At 40.1% G+C, this 17,654-nt stretch overlaps 1 protein-coding gene across 4 annotated transcripts in view; it reads left to right on the top strand.

Moving 5' to 3' along the window:
- Ubxn2a (UBX domain protein 2A) overlaps nt 1-14,815 on the top strand; it is a 45,508-nt gene extending 30,693 nt beyond the window's left edge. For 3 of the 4 annotated variants that reach the window (XM_029553951.1, XM_008848847.3, XM_008848845.3), the window contains exons 5-7: nt 2,239-2,376; nt 3,586-3,744; nt 13,879-14,815. In XM_029553951.1, the coding sequence (XP_029409811.1) occupies nt 2,239-2,376; nt 3,586-3,744; nt 13,879-14,068 (487 nt within the window). In that variant the 3' untranslated portion in view covers nt 14,069-14,815. The remainder of the gene's footprint in view (nt 1-2,238; nt 2,377-3,585; nt 3,745-13,878) is intronic. The other variant, XM_017802208.2, reaches the window with a different exon arrangement.
- Nucleotides 14,816-17,654: the final 2,839 nt, after the last annotated feature.

Here is a 17,654-nt window from a genome sequence, read left to right as displayed (position 1 = left end):
GCTGAGAGCAATGTAGTTCCAGAGGGAAACAAGGACTTAAAACAATAACTGGGATATTTTTGCAAAGAATTTGATTGTCTTCTGCCCAAGGCCTAAGAACTTGCCTGAGATTAAATTTAAAAATAATGGACTAATTTTTTTGGTGGAGGAAATTTCAAAGAAAGCTTAATATTGATTATGTGGCTTTGCTATTACTGATAAATTTTATGCAGGTGTAAGTGGAGTAGAAAGAAATACAAAATGTGCAGTTTGGAGAGAAAGAGAGCACTGTGAAGCTTAATGTTGCAGCCAAGGAGTGTCCTAGAAGAGAGGCTATAATTGATAAGTAGATTAGCCCCAGTAAGAAGAGACCTGCTGATCTGTACTTGAACTATGGAAAGAGTACCCTCAAGAAAGAATTCGCCCAGCTAAGCTTTCAGCTTGTGAAAGAGAGCCTAAGGGGTTTTTGCTCCTAGGAAGCAATCACTTCCACATATAAAAGCTGCTGGTAATGTGAATGAAGGAGGGCAAGGTCCATCCTAAGCTGGCAGCCAAATTTGGGAGTATCATTGGTGCTTTAGAGGCATGAAAGATGCAAGAATGAGGAGGTCATGAATTCTTCCTCCATGTTTTCAGAGAGTTGCTGAGGCCAGGCAGCTTGTAGTCGGAAAGTCCCTGCATAAAGAAGGCTCTTGACAGGCCAAGAAGCCCTGAGAGGCCATTCATTGCATGAAGCTGTGAAGGTAAAGCCTGGGTTACAGTGGAGATCCAAGATGTTAGATGCCAGAGCTGGGAGACATCTGCCAAGGAAAGGTGCATACTGGGAGTGGAACCAGCCTGAGAGAAGTGTATATTGCAGGAAGCAAAGCTGGAGAGGGCTGAACCATCTAAGCACTTTAGAACTAAAGTCCCAGGCATCAAACATGGCACTATAGGATTTAGTGTTTGCCTTCCTGGTTTCTGATCTTGCTTTGGTCTGGTATTTCCTCACCATACCCTGATTCCTCCCTTTCGGAATGGGAATGTATGTTCAGTTCTATTGTATGTTGGAAGTATGTAATTTGCTTTTTGATATTTTTACAAACACACCCAAACACATATACTCATACACACACAAATAATAAAGCTTTAGGGGCTGGAGAGATGGCTCAGCAGTTAAGAGCACTGACTGCTTTTGCAGAGTACCTGGATTCCCAGCATCCACATGGCAGCTCAACTCCAGTTCAGGGGATCTGATGCCTTCTTCTGACCTCCATGGGTACTGCATGACATGGGTGCACTTACATGCAGGCAATACAATCATATGCATAAAATAAAAATATAAATAAAACATTTTTTAAAAATAATAAAATTAGGCTGGAGAGATGGCTCAGCGGTTAAGAACACTGGTTATTCTTGCAGAAGACCCAGGTTCGAATCCCAGCACCCACATGGCAGCTAACAACTGTCCATAATTCCAGTTTCAGGGGATCCGACAGCCTCTTCTGTCCTCCGTGGGGTGCACTTACCTACATGCAGGCAATATATGCATACACATAAAATAAAAATAATAAATAAAATACTTTAAAGAATAGGAAACAAAGTAAAACAGAATAAAAATGAGCAAAAAAAATGAAAAATTGAAAACACTCAAATTGTGCATGGCTGTGAATAAAACAGGAACCTCATGTTCTGGCAATAAAAATAATAATAAAAATAAATAAAACTTTGATTTTAGCAGTATGTAATCCACTATTTCATGCATTTAGTAATTTTCTAGATAGTACCATAAAACTCAATGTATGGTCTTAAAAATTACTTTATACTCTTTAGATTTGGGTATTGTTCATAATATTTGATATTGTAAATACATTCAGTTATGCCATTGTATAGAGTATGTGTCTCTTTTCTATTTCTTGTTGCATTCCTTCCTTCCACCTTTACCAGCTGAGCTATCTTTTGGGCCTCTATCTGTTTTTTGGAGACAGTCTCTTGTAATCCAGGCTGGCCTCAAACTTGCTATGTGGTCAAGGATGACCTCGAACTCCCTATCCCCTCCTCTACTTCCCAAGTTCTGGTATTACATCATACACTACCATGCCTAGTTTATGTGGTACTAGCGATCAAACCCAGGACCTGGTGCGTGCTTGGCAAGCACTCTACCAATTGAGCTACATCCTCAACCTATGTTTTCATCAGTTCATTTGGCCCATAGTTGATATATTTCAGAGAAAGGAAAAACATCAGAAGCTTTATCATTTTGTGTTTTTTCTTTCTAAGGGAATTACCTACAGAATTGCAGGGAGTTTTTGATAAAGAGGAGGTGGATGTTAAAGTTGAAGATAAAAAAAATGAAATATGTATATCTACAAAGCCTGTGTTCCAGCCCTTCTCAGGACAGGGTCACAGACTAGGAAGGTTAGTATATTTTTTTGTCTGTTTTCCATAGCAAACATTCTGTCATTATTCTAGCCATGCAGAACTTATTTTTCCTATTAGAAATGAATTTTTTTCTTTTTTGGTCTTTTTGAAACAGGGTCTCCTTGTAACCCCAGCTGTCCTGGAACTCACTATGTAGACCAGGCTGGCCTTGAACTCACAGTGATCCGCCTGCCTCTGCCTCCTGAATGCTGGGATCAAAGGTGTGTGCCACCACGCCCGGCTAGAAATGAAATTTTTTTCTGATACCAGGGGTCAGACCCATGCCATATACCTGTTAGGCAAGTACTTACTGCTGAGGTACCCAGCACCCAGATGAGATTAAGAGTGCTGGAGATTGAATCCAGGATTTATGCATGCTAGGCAAGTACTCTACCAACTGAGGTGTACATTTAGCCTTAGCCCCTTACTAATTTTGTGATTATTCCTAAATCATATATACCTTAGTGAATATTAACATATGACAACACTAATCCTGGGTATTTGGGGGGATTTATTAGATCAAAAGTGCCTACTGGGGACAAAATTGGATAAATCATTTTTTCTCCCTAGCACTGGGGCTTTGCTGTTAGTGCTAGGGCACCTCTGCTGACTTTTGAACATGAAAGTTCTCTTCAACACTGGAAAAAGTAATTTTTTTCGTTGTTGTTCTTTTTGAGACACAGTGTCCCTGTAGCCCCCAGCTGTCCTGGAACTCACTATGTAGACCATGCTGGCCTTGAACTCACAGAGCTCTGCCTGCCTCTGCCTCCTGAGTGCTGGGTGGGACTAAAGGCATGGGCCACCACACCTGGACCTTTTCACTTTTTTTTTGGTCTTAATGAATTCTTATATTACACTTCCCTGTAGTAAGGTGCATACATTTTCAACTTTGCATACAGAAATATCTGAAAATACCTTTCAAAATACTTTGTTTACTTTCTATTCCTTTATAACTCAAGGACTAACCTCTATAGAGAACAGGAATCTATCTTGGACCCTAGGTAAAGCTAATTTACATAGCATTTTGTAAGCTTACAGATTAGTTGGATGAGCATAACTTCGTTAGATTCCTAGAATTATTATATATTGTGGACACAACTAACATATTATTATTGAGGAAGTAGTTATGACTTCCTAAAAACTACTGTAAAAATTTTATAATAATGTAACAGTATGTATCTGATATTGTTGTCTGGATTTTCTTAGTGCTACACCAAAAATTGTTTCTAAAGCAAAGAATATTGAAGTTGAAAATAAAAATGCTATGTCTACTGTTTCACTGAACAACTTGGAACCCATCACCAGTGTACAGATCTGGCTAGCCAATGGGAAAAGAATCATCCAGAAATTTAACATTTCTCATAGGTGAGTCTTCCTTTTCTGTATTTGTCAGATTTTTTTCCCCCAAGTGTTAAGATCTATTTCTTAAGTTTAGAAAACACTGATTTTTGAGAACTAATGAAGGATTTTTAATAACTCTCTAAACTTAATGTGTCAATTTAAAATAGAATTCTCTGATATATTTTATATCTGGGGTGTTTTATTTTGGGAGATTTTGGGGGGGGCGGCACATGATCTTACTCTGTTGCCTAGGCTTCCTAAGTGCTAGGATTACAACCATGACCCAACGTGCCTGGCTCTCAGTCTGTTTTATGTATTTTCTTTCTGGCCATTTGATTAGTTTCTGTTTAACTATATTTATATGAAAAATTTGGTTGCTTTTAGTATGTTTTTGACATGAGATCTTTCTCAGGATGGCTTCAAATTTTCAGTCTTCCTGCCTTAGCTTCTTGAGTAGATGGATCATAGGCATGTACTACTATACCCATCTCTAAATATGTAATTTGAAAATAATTATTTTTTGCTTTTTTTTTTGAGACAGGCTCTATGTAACCCAGGCTGTGTGTGTATAAGTGTATTGCCTGTATGTAAGTGCACCTGTGTTGTACAATGCCTGCAGTGGTCAGAAGAGGACATCAGATTCCCCTGGAACTGGAGTTGCAGATAATTGTTAGCTTCCATGTGGATGCTGGGAATTGAACCCAGGTCCTTTGCAAGAGTAGCCAGTGCTCTTAACTGCTGAGCCATCTCTCCAGCCCCTACAATCTTGGTATATAGCTTTAGCTGGCCTAAAATTTGTCATATATAGATCAAGGTGACCTTAAACCTACAGCAGTCCTCCTGTGTTTGTCTCACTAAAGCTGGGATTACAGGCCTGTGTCACCATGCCCAGCATTTATTTATTTATTTATTTATTTATTTATTTATTTATTTATTTAATTTGTCTTTTTGAGACAGGGTCTCCCTGTAGCCCTAGCTGTTCTGGAACTTACCATGTAGATCAGGCTGGCCTGGAACTCACAGAAATCCGCCTGCCTCTGCCTCCTGAGTTCTGGGATTAAAGATGTGATGCCAGCCCCAGTTTTTAATATGTTTTAAAATCAGTCATTAGCATTATCTGCAAGGTGAGTATGGTGGCATGCACCTTAGTCCCAGATGCTCAGGAGGGTCATTTGAGCCCAGATGGTCAAGGCCAACTTGACAACATAGTGACATGCCATCTCCAGAACAACAGGAGGTTAATGCAGGAGAATTACAAGTTTGAGGCCATCTGGGATACATAATGAGTTGTACCACTTACTGTGGTATAATGAGGCCGGCCTGCAATACATAGTATGAAGTTCTGTGTCCCTGCTTCATACCAAAACTGTGTGTTTCTTCATCTTTAACTTTGTAATATCCTTCACATGAACCAGAAAAGGAAAAGTAAGTTCCAATTACTAACCAGACCAAGATGAATCTTTAGTTCAAGTTCAGCATAGGTTACATAACAAGACTGTTTCAAAACAAAAAGAGGCAAAAGAAAAACCAGAAAACTTCAAGGAGTGTGAAGAAAGAAAATGTTGGTAATTTGTAGCCCAAACTGAATTCTTTCATAAAAATGCTGTTTGTTACTCTTGATATAAAAGTGATGTATGGAGGTTGGAGAGATGGCTCAATGGTTAAGAGCACAGACTGTTCTTACAGAGGACCTGGGTTCGATTCCCAGCACCCACATGGCAACTAACAACCATCTGTAACTCCAGTTCCAGAGGATCCAACACCTTCTGACCTCCACAGGCATTGCATAACATAGATACGCTTACACACATGCAGGCAATACACACATACACATAAAATAAAATAATAAGCCTAATGTGGTAGTGCACGCTTTAATCCCAGTGGTTAGGAGGCAGAGACAGGCGGATCTCTGTGAGTTCCAGGACAGCTGGGGCTACAGGGAGACCCTGTCTCAAAAAGACTGAAAAAAAAATTAAAAAAAAATAAATAAAATATTAAAAAATAGCCGGACGTGGTGGCACATGCCTTTAATACCAGCACTCGGGAGGCAGAGGCAGGCAGATCTCTGTGAGTTCGAGGCCAACCCGGTCTCCATTAGAAAATCCAGGCCAGCTGCGGCTATAGGGAGACCTTGTCTCAAAAAAACAAAAACAAACAAACAGAAAAAAAAAAGTGATGCACCTCAAGTTAATTCACAAAGAAATGAAGAAGGCAGCCAGCCTTGGTAGTGCACACCTATATCCCAGTACTCAGGTGGGAGAGGCAGGAGGATGAGGAGTTCAAGGCCATTCTTGGCTACACAGCAAGTTTAAGGCCAGCCTTACATGTGTCCCAAAAGGGAGGAGGGACTAGAAAGATAATTCAGTGGTTAAGAGCACTAGCTGCTCTTGCAGAAGACCCAGGTTTGGTTCCCAGCACCCACATGACAACTGTCTTTAACTAGTTCCAAAGGATTCAATGTCCTCTTCTGGCCTCTTCAGGCATTGTATGCATGTACACTTACATAAATGCAGGCAAAACATTCATGCACATAAAATTTTTTAAAAAGTCAAAAAATAATAAAAAGAGAGAGAAACCTATTAGACTCCCAAGACTCAATTGATGAAGCTTTGCATTGAGAATGAATGAATCTAGAGAATGTTGCTCAAGGTCTTAGGTTAAATGGGGCGGGGCTGGGGGGGATGGACAGGGACCGACACTTTATGATAAAATAAAAATAAATAAAAAGCAAAGTGAAACCACTAAAGGAACTCCTAAAGCAGGAGACTCTGGCCAAGGTCAGAAAGTTCTGTGAAGGAAGAGCCATTACCACCAATTATCAGGCAAATGATGTTGATTACAGCACAATAGGTCTTAAATCACTGTTATAGTAACAAAGTATATGAAATCTTTTTAACTTAATAAATAGTTCTTTAGAGACTGGAGAGATGGCTCTGCTCAGCAGTTAAGAGCACTGACTGCTCTTGCAGAGGACCCAGGTTCCAATTCCCAGCACCCACATGGTGGCTAACAACCACCTGTAACTCCAGTTCCAGGGGATTTGATGATGCCCTCTTTTGACCTTCACAGGCATTGCACAACACAGGTGTGCTTACATATAGGCAATACACTCATATACATAAAAATAATAAAGAAAAATTTAAAATAATAACTCTTTGGTACATATGAAAGAAATATTCTAATAGTTTTTGCACAGTGGCAAACCAACATTTGGTGTCAAATTTCTTTCCAAAGAATACTCATTTTGCTGTATTTTTAGCTCAATTTCTTTTAAAATATGCAGTGTATGAGTGCCTTTCCTCTATGTATTTAAGTTGTACCCATGTGTACAGTACCTGCAGAGGCCAGAAAAGGATGTTGGATCCCCTATAACTTCAGTTACAAGTGGTTGTTAGCTGCATATGTGTGCTAGGAACTGAACCTGGGTCTTCTGTGCTCTTAACCACTGAGCCATCTCTCCAGTCCCTAGATAAGCACTCTTAACATTGATCTACCTTTAGCATATCACTGCTTTTAAAAATTTTATTCATTTTATGTGCGTGTTCAAGTGTGTGAATGTACACCACGTGTGCAATGGATGAAGAGATCAGAAGAGGATGTCAGAATCCCTGGAACTAGAGTTATAGTTTTGAACCACGTGATGTGGGTGCTGGGAACTGAACCCAGGTCCTCTGCAAGAAGAACAAGTGCCCTTAGCCACTGAGCCATCTTTCCAGCCTCCTACTATTTTTTTATTTTTTATTTTTTATTTTTTTTTTGAGACAGAGTTTCCCTGTAGCCCCAGCTGGCCTGGAACTTGCTATTTAGACTAGGCTGGACTTGAACTCACAGAGATCCACCTGCCTTTCCCTATTTTTTATAAGGGTCTGATTTAGCCCAGGCTGGCCTCAAACTTACTACATAACCAACTCCTGATCCTCCTGCCTCAGCCTTCCAAGTGCTAGGATTACAAGCATACACCAACATTGCCAGGTTGTTGAACTAAATTGATTAGGAAAGAAACAAAAATTGTTCTTCTAACAATATAAAATACAGTATGTAATTTATAACTTTATAGAACTTAGTATTATGTTTCGGGCACTCAACAATGTATTTACTGCAGCTAGGTCCCCTCCCCCTCCCTCTTCCCCCTTCGTCATTGCTGGGGACCTCACACATGTTATTTATTCACTTTATTTTTATTGGTAACAGTCCATGTTTGTTTATATGAATATGCCAGTTTTCCTATTGTTCAGTAAAATCATAAAAATCTTGTGCCAGAGAATAATCAGTCTTTCTTTCTCCTGTGTTTCTGGATACAGCTATATGAATCTTAGCAGGACTCATTTGTAGGGCTGCAGGTCCTTACTGTGTCTCCCACCTTCTTTAACCATCAAAGGACCAGAAGCACAAGAGGCAGGTCCCCATTGAAGAGTTTACTTGTGTCACTTGATAATGCCCTTGGGCCACAATATGACACCTGGCCATGTTCTATTTGTACAGAAGACTCCTTTCCCTGGGGCCCATTGGTATATTTATTTTTGTTTTTTTATGTGTATAAATGTTTTCATGCACCATGTGCATGCAGTAGCCATAGAGGTTAGAAGAGAGTGCTAGATCCCCTGGAATTGGAGTTACAGGTAATTGTTAGCCACCATATGAGTGCTGAGAACCGAACCTGGGTCCTCAGTTCACCCATTGGCATCCTTTCGTAAATCAAATGTCTGGATCTGTTCTAGACTCTCCACTCTGTATTTCATTGGTCTGTCTTTCCTTTTGTCAGCTCCAACTCCACATTGCTTTGTAAGTTTTCTTTTTCCCCTAGAACTAGATCGTACTATATCATATATCATGCTATATCATATATGATATATATCCATCACTTTTTGCTTATTTTGTCAGTTACAAGAAGGTTGTTCTATTTTGTTTCTCCATTGCTGTGACAAAATACTCTGACCAGTACCAACTTGGGGAAGAAAAGGTTTGGCATACATCTGGGTCACAGTTCATCAGGGAGCCCAAGGGAGGACCTCAAATAGGAACCTGGAGGCAGGAGCTAAGGCACAGGCCATGGAGGAACGCTGCTTACTGACTTGCTCCCCTGGCCCCTGCTCAGCCTGCTTTCTTATACAACATAGGCCCATCTGCCCAGGGGTGGCAGCACCCACAGTGGGATGGGCCCTCCCACATCACTCAGTAATCAAGAAGATGCCCCACAGACATGGCCACAGCCAGTCCAATGGAGGCAATTCCCTCATTGAGGCTCCCTCAACCCAGGTTTGTCAAGTTGACACTAAAGCTATCCAGCACAAGGTTATACTAAAATCTCCTACAATAGTTAGGGATTTGGTTATTTTATGTTTTAGTCTCTTTGTTTGCTGAAGCATTCTTTCTCTCCCCTCAACCCCATCTCTGTCTGTGTGGCTTTTTCTGAACAAGGGTCTCACAATTTTGCCCTGGTTGGTTTTGACCTCCTAAACACAAGTAATCCTCCTGCCTCAGCTCTAGTGTAGTTGGAACTACAAGTATACCACCACACCCAGCTTGCTGTATAGATCTAAAGTTATATAATTAGGTTCAGCAGAGATAAAATTAGTAACTTTTAAATTACTTTACCTTATAGTGGAGACACTATTTCTTCCTCAGCCATAAATAGGTTCATGGGTAATATGTCTACTTTAAAATTTTTGGTTGAGTGTTTGGTAGGATAAAACTGAGATTTCAGCGGACTGCCAGAGTGCCTCTTCTGGCCTCCCTCTAGCTTAGGGGTTGAGAAATCAGGGGACCCACCTGAGAGGCCAGGATCCTGCCCCCACGTGGTGGTGAGCTTCCCCAAATTGCCCTGTACCCAACCCCCTAACTGGGACTACGTGAGGCCCCTTCCAAGGCCCCTGGCAGAGGGTTGGTAGGTTAAAGCTGAGATCTCAGCAGACCACCAGAGTGCCTGTTCCAGCCTTCCTCTGGCTAGCGGCTGAGAACTTAGGGATCCTCTTGAGAGTGCCTGGGTCCTGCCCCAACGTGGTGATAAGAGTTATGCAATTTGGGAGTCTTAGATAGACCCACTGAAGGGGTACTCCAATTGTCTCACCCTGCCTCCCTCCCTGTTCAGCATGGAAGAAGCCAGAGTGGTCTGAGTCCCGATTCCCTATCTTGTGACAAGCTGGGTAACTTCAGAGGGTGGTGTGATAAGAATAGGAGGTAGGAATTGGCTAGGCAGTTAGGGTAAAAAGACTCCAAAGAAAAGTAACTAGTTTCTTAGCTAAAAATAAAAATGTCTGGGGCCTAGAGAGATGGCTCAGCAGTTAAACGCACTGATTGCTCTTGCAGATGACCCGAGTTCGATTCCCAGCACCCACATGAACTGTCCTTAACTCCAGTTTCAGGGGAATCCAAAGCCCTCTTCTGACTTCCATGGCATTGCACAACACGGGTGCACTCACATGCATGCAGGCAATACACTCATACACATAAAAATAATAAATAAAATGTTTTTTAAAAAATCAAAATGTCCTTGGGAACAGACTCTGTTCCAAAGGCCAAAAATGTCAAAAGTATTTGGGAGCTCTTATCTAATTCCTAAAAGATTTTAGGGTTACCTCTTCAGAGGGGAGGATGTTAAGAGTAGCAAAAAGCTCCATTAAGAAAGAGAGAGAGAGAAAGAGAGAAAGTGAGAAAAAGAAAGAAAGAAAAAAGAATACACAAAGTTGTCAGAATAAAGTGATAGGGAGATATGGGAGATGTTGGAGGGGAAGGAGTGGGCATGAATTTGATCAAAACCTTATTTGCATGTATGAAATTCTCAAAGTTTTTAAAAAAATTTCTTGGTTGAGTCTGGTGTAGTGGCACACATCTTTAATCTTAGCACTTGGGAGATTGGGGCAGGTGGATCTCTGTAAGTTCAAGTCCAACTTGGTATACATAGTAAGTTCCAGGCTATCAAATGAGACCCTGTCTCCAAAGACCAAAAAAGGGGGTGAGAGGGGCTGGAGAGATGGGTCAGCAGTTAAGAGCTCTGGCTGCTCTTCCCCAGAGGACCTGGGTTCGATTCCCAGCACCCACATGGCGGCTAACAGCTGCCCATAACTCCAATTCCAGGGGATCCCACATTCTCTTCTGACTGCTGCAGGCTTTGCATGATACAGGTGAATTTACATACATGCAGGCAAAACACTCATACATATAAAAAAATAACAATTTTTAAAAGGCCTATAGTTTTTATTAAGTGATGATTAATCACCTTGCTTGGGCTGTTTGGTTTGTTTGTTGAGATAGGGGCTTGGTGGGTATCTTAGATTAGCCTGAAACTCTGTGTAATCCCTGTTGGCCTTGAACTCACAATCCTGCTTCAACACCCTTGTACCAGGATTATGAGCATGTACTACCATGCCCAGATAAAATTAGTTTTTTGTTTTAGTTTGTTTTTCAAGACAGTCTTACTCTGTAGTCTACTATATAGTCCAGGCTGGCCTTTAACTTGTAGCAATCCTTCTGCCCCAGCCTTCTGAATGCTGAATTAGATGAATTAGAGTTATGTGCCACCATACCCAGCTTTAGATACCCCCTCCATTAGAATGTTTGGTCTGTTTGTTAAACTTTTTTTTTCCGGTCTTTTGTTTGAGACAAGTTCTCCCTGAAGCCCTAGCTGGCCTGGAACTTGCTATGTAGACCAGCTGGCCTCTAACTCACAAAAATATGCCTGCCTCTGCCTCCCAAGTGCTGGGATTAAAGACGTGCACCACCATGCACAACCTGTTAAACTTTATTACTCTATATCTTTGTGTATGATGGGGAGGATGTCGAGCGGTCAGAGGGCAACTTTGTGGACTCAGTTTTCTCCTTCCATCTTTATATGGGTTCTGAGTATTGAACTCATGGTGTGTCAGGCTTATATAACAAGTATCCTTGCCCACTGAGATATCCTGCCAGCCCAAGTGATCATAATTTCCTGAAGTAAGTGGGGTCTAGAGTTACCATCTTTTCTCTTTGGTTTCTCTTGTTTCTTTAAAAAATTTCTTCTTACATTCTTTTTATTTAACAGGCATTACTATTTTCATCCTCTTATAGCTGTTTAGTGTTTGTGTGTGTGTGTGTGTGTGTGTAATTAGAGAGTGAGTGGGTATGGGTGTGGAGGTATGGGTGGAACAACTTGCATGAGTTAGTTAACTTTGGGGCAGGGTCTCACAAAGTGGCCCAGGCAGGCCTTGACCTTGCTTCAGTCCTCCTGTCTCAGCCTCCCCAGTAGCTGGGATTACAATCTTGTGCTACAAAACTCAGATTTATAATTTTTCATTACCTTCTCTCATCTTTTATACAGTTTTTCTTTCTTTGTTCGTTTGTTTTTGCAATAGAATCTTTTTTTTTTCTTTCTGGTCTTTTTGAGACAGGGTCTCCCTGTAGCCCCAGGCTGTCCTGGATTCACCATGGAGACCAGGCTGGCCTCGAACTCACAGAGATCCACCTGCCTCTGCCTCTGCTGGGATTAAAGGTGTGCACCACCACGCCCGGCTAGAATCTTATATATATCAGGCACTCAGGAATTGGAGGCAGGAGAATCAGAAGTTGAATTATCCTCTGCTGCTTGCAAGTTTGAGGCCAGCCTAGGCTACATGAACTCCTGTCTCAAAAAAAATCTATTTTATATCATATTAAGAGTGTGACTACGTGGCACAATTCTTGCACAAAACATTTGGTTCAATTCCCAGTATTGAAAAATACAAAAGAAAGTTTGTATCACTAACATACCTGTATATGGAAAAACGTGCACTGATGACTGAACCAAAAATGACTCTGGGGATGAGTGTGAGTAATATCCAAGAGTAAGGAACAATCAGCTTGCTTATTAAGTCTACTTCTATTTTTCATTTTTGAAATTATATGATTTGATAAATGTTTGTGAAATTAAGTCTAAAAGCACACAGTTTCAATAAACATAAAGACAGAAATTACAAGTGGTAAGAAAATATTCTGAGGACTGGGGATGTGGCTCAGTGGTAGAGCACTTGCCTAACATGCACAAGGCCCTGGGTTGATCCCCACCATTACCAAAAGGAAAAAAAAAAAAAAAGAAAAGAAAATAGTCATAGTTTTGGTTTAAAAACAATAGAGCTGGGTATGGTGGCATGCCTTTAATCCCAACACTTCAGAAACAGAGTCAGGCGGATCTTTGTGAGTTCAAGGCCAGCCTGGTCTACATAGGGAGTTCCAGGACAGCTGGGGCTACAGGGAGACCCTGTCTCAAAAGACAAAAAAAAAAAAATTAATAGAGCTAGGGGGTGGCTCAGTGGATAAAAGCACTTGCTGTACAAACCTGACAAACTGAGTTTGATCCTAGAACTCCAAGTAAAAGTGAATAGAGAACCACCTCCAGAAAGTTGTCTCTGACCTCATATGTACAAATCCATACCCCAGTAACACATAAACATGCAAAATAATAAATTAACAAGAAAATTAAATTAGGCTGGGCATGATGGTGCATGCCTTTAATCCTAGCACTCAGGAGGCAGAGGCAGGTGGATCTCTCTGAGTTCAAGGCCAGCCTGGTCTACATAGTGAGTTCCTGGCCAACTGGTGCTGCAGAGAGACCCTGTCTCAGAAAAAGACAAAAAATAATAATAATAATATGTTGTAAAAGTTAATGAAATCTTAATTTTGATAAGTTACTTGTGCAATCTCTTAAACACATACAAAGGTGAGGATAAATAACTTTGAGCTACATTCAAAATTGTAATGATTATAAGCTGGGAATGTAGCTCATTTGGTAGAGTACATTCTTATAAACATATAGGGGTCAATTTTAAAAGGGCTTGAATTTTAGCCGAGTAGTAGATTTCTTGAGTAGCATGCAGCATGCATGAGCCTTTGGGTTTCATCCACAGCCCACACAAACAAGAATGGGGAACTTGAGATGTAATGATGTTGCTGAGTTGGTAAAGTACCTGCCTCATATGCACAAAGCCCTGGGTTCAGTGCCCAGCACCACATAAATTAGGCATGGTGGCACATACCCATAAACTATGCACTGACCTGTAATCCCAGCACTCAAAAAAAAAAAAAAAAAAGAAAGCCCAAATGATTAATTTATTCTGTATTTAACAAATCTAAATACCTACACAAGTTGGTATTACTTTCAGTGAACTAGTTCAGATTTTCATAAAATTAATAGTTTGTGGTATTTTACAGAGTGAGCCACATCAAGGACTTCATTGAGAAATACCAGGGATCTCAGAGAAGCCCTCCTTTTTGCCTGGCAACAGCTCTTCCTTTCCTCAGATTGCTGGATGAGACACTCACATTGGAAGAAGCAGATTTGCAGAATGCTGTGATCATTCAGAGACTCAAGAAAACTGCCGAACCTTTTAGAAGACTTTGATGGTGTTGATTTTTTGAGAACTTAAGGAATTTTGCAGAGAAATGGTTGGAAGTGGATGTGCTAAAGTGGGAGACAGAAGTCAGTTTCACTGAACCTGTGGTTTGAGTGCTGTTTAACTCCTGATCAGAAGATTTTTAATAACCACAAGATAGTGTAACATATGACTGTATTCAGTGCACTTTTTTCAAAAAGCTACTCGGAAAAACGCGTATTTGAAAATACTGGTTAATATGATATATTAAACAGCTGTTATTAGCATTTAGAATCTTAATGTGGTCTTAATTAGCAAAAGTGTTTGCAACATTAGCATTCAAAGTTTACTTCCAAACAGCAGGTATATATATAAATCTTAGCTATCTTGGTTTTTAAATAGCAATACATTAAAATACATGGCAAGTTAGAAGCATCAATGAAATTATTTTAAAACTCAGATATAATAAAGGCTAGGAAGACTTATTTTCACTCCGGCTGTGCCTAAACTCCAAAGCATTCTCAGTATTCACTCTGTTGGCAAGATAGATTCAAGTATTCATTTGGCAACAATATCTAAGATATATTATCATTTAAGGGTAAATTTGTGTAGCTTAGTATGACGTTGGTATTCATCTGCCTACACACATTTTTGTACCTTCTAAATATGTAATTTTATAGAATGAGGATGTGTCTTCAGTGGTAAAGTGCTTGCCTAGCATGTATGAGGCTAGATTCAATCTCCAGCACAACCTCCAAAAAGAAATCCTTTAATTATGTAATTTTTAAAAAACAGAAAATTCTCTAAGAAACAGTTAATTTTTTTTCTACTCCCCCCACCCCCAAATTAAGATTTTATTTTTAAGGCTGGAGAGATGGCTCAGCAGTTAAAAGCACTGGCTGCCCTTGCAGAGGACCTGTGTTCAGCTCCCAGCACCCACATGGCTGCTAACAACCCACCACAACTCCAGTTCCAGGGGATCTGATGCCCTCTTCTGGCCTCCACAGGGATTGCATGACATGGGTGCACATATATACATGCAGGCAGAACATTCATACATATAAAATAAAAATTTTAAAAATTCTGGTTTTAGCTAACATTTGGGACTAGCCATCCATTTGCTGCCACTCACTTAGAATCTAATCCAACATATTACTCATATGTGAGTGCTTTTAAAATTTATCATAAAGTATGAATTTCCTGTTTCATGTCTCCAATCTGTGTATACATTAAAGTATTATTACATCCTGATGTCACAAAGGAAAATATGCTGTGTGTCTTGTACTCTTAACTAAAGCTAGTTATGCTTCAGTTCACAGATTAAATCCCCATGCTTTGAAATAAGCTTAATGAGATTTTTTGCAAATGATCTGTTGAATTAAGTTTAAAGTGATGTGTTTACAATATAAAGTAAAAAAATCAGGCTGGAGAGATGGCTCAGAGGTTAAGAGCACTGGCTGCCTTTGCAGAGGACCCAGGTTTGAATCCCAGCACCCACATAGTGGCTAACAACCATTTAACTCCAGTTCCAGGGGATTAGACACCCACTTCTGACCTTCAGTCATTGCACGACATGGGTGCACTTACATACATGCAGTCTATACATTCATACACATAAAATAAAAATAAAAAAAAATTTTTTTGGTCTTTTTGAAACAGGGTCTCCCTGTAGCCTCTGTCCTGGAACTCACCATGTAGACCAGGCTGGCCTTGAACTCACAGAAATCTGCCTGCCTCTGCCTCCCAAGTGCTGGGATTAAAGGCGTGCTCCACCACGCCCAGCAATAAAATATTTTTTAAATTAATAAAAAAGTGAAGCATACATTGTGCCAAGGATTAAGTGGCCCATACCAGCAGTAATGCTCATAGGGTACTGGATATATGCTTAAAACCTTTTATGTAGGTTATATGTATTAGTATTAAAATTCAAAGTTTTCAGCCGGGCATGGTGGTGCAGCCTTTAGTCCCAGCATTCAGAAGGCAGAGGCAGGTGGATCTCTGTGAGTTCGAGGCCAGTCTGGTCTACATAGTTCCAAACTAGCTAGGGCTACAGGGAGACCCTGTCTCAAAAATAAAAATAAAAAATAAATCAAAGTTTTCAAATTTGTATTTACTTACAATAACTTCCAAACCCCATCTCTTTAATAGTAACCTCCAAAGCATAGAAAGATTTAGTGAAAAAAGTGACATTTTTCTTTTGCAGATATTTTTACTGTCTGACTTAATGAAGTTAAATGGATTCTCATATCTGTTTCTGTATTCACTCTTTTGCAAAATCACATATCAGTCTCTGGAAGACACCACCATACACTCATGAGAATGAGAAAGAATCACATAACACATGATTGTGAAAGAAGTTTTGACAAAGAATCTCTTGGGAATCTTTTCAGAAAGGCCAATTTCTGGCCCAACTGGTGGTTCACATGTGTAATTACAGCACTTGGGAGGGAGGTGGAGACAAGAGGATTAACATGAGATCAAGGCTAGCCTTAGCTACAGAATAAGAGATGCTTAGAAAAGCAAAACAATAAAGTCTATTCTTGCTTCCTACCTACCACAAACATCATGGGTGCCAGCTCTGTTTGGAATCTTGAGTGAGTCATAGGGATGTAGTATATCTACCACTTTGCAGAAAAATTGTGCACTAGGCCTCTGCCATTTGAAAATATGTGTGTGTGTCCATGGACAGTGGAAGACTCCACCAAGATGTAGCTTCCTCACCTCTAAGCTTTATCTTCGCTCCATAGTTTACTCAGGCTGTGCCCCCTTTAACCTAAACTAATCATAGCATAAATCTGTGCCTTGTCTCCCACAGCACAGATGAGACAGGGCTGGAGCATTTGAATGAGCTTTTTACTAAAGGCTCAGGAATAACAAAAGGGAACCTATGTTTATGACTTGATGTACTGGCTTAGCCCTCTGTTTTGCAGTCTGTTTTAAGGATGCTTGCTTTCTTAGCTCCCAGCCTTCCACATGCCAGAGTTCTGTCTTTTTATTGGAATAGAGGACAAAGGAGAGAATTTTCATTTTGCCTGTTACCTAGGAAATGAGCAGGTACGTGATTGATAAAAAATAAAATATTTATTGCAGTAATGTTTACACAGCAGTATGAGAGCCCTCTATAGTGAAACTGAAATAATTTTCTTACCATAAGAAAAAGGATATTAGGCAGGCGTGGTGGCACATGCCTTTAATCCCAGCACTTGGGAGGCAGAGGCAGGCTGATCTCTATAATCCAGAGCAGTTGAGTCTACAGGGAGACTCTGTCTCAAAAAAAAAAAAAAAATTAAAATAAACATCTTTCAAATGTAGTCACTTAAATAATTGTTAATATGTTCAGGAATCTATAAGAAAATGTTTCACAAAGGCCTATCATTAAATGATTTTATTTACATAATTATCAATATCGAATCCTCTGTGTATTTTTATGAGGGGCCTCTGACAAGACTGTTTCTCTTGTATCTACAAAAAAAAGTCTCCTTTGGATTTCCTGGTTTATAATTAACCAAAAGACACAAGAGGGTTTCTTGTGTGTCCACATAGGACACATGCAAGGGGGGGTTCCAGTTGAGGAAGTACTCACCAGCAATAACTTGCATTTTTTAAACTGTGAAA

Source organism: Nannospalax galili, unplaced genomic scaffold (assembly GCF_000622305.1).
Source record: "Nannospalax galili isolate Female #2095 unplaced genomic scaffold, S.galili_v1.0 scaffold1191, whole genome shotgun sequence".
NCBI classification, from domain to species: domain Eukaryota; kingdom Metazoa; phylum Chordata; class Mammalia; order Rodentia; family Spalacidae; genus Nannospalax; species Nannospalax galili.
Note: the sequence above shows the minus strand (reverse complement) of the source record. Positions and strands in the feature narration are given on the sequence as shown.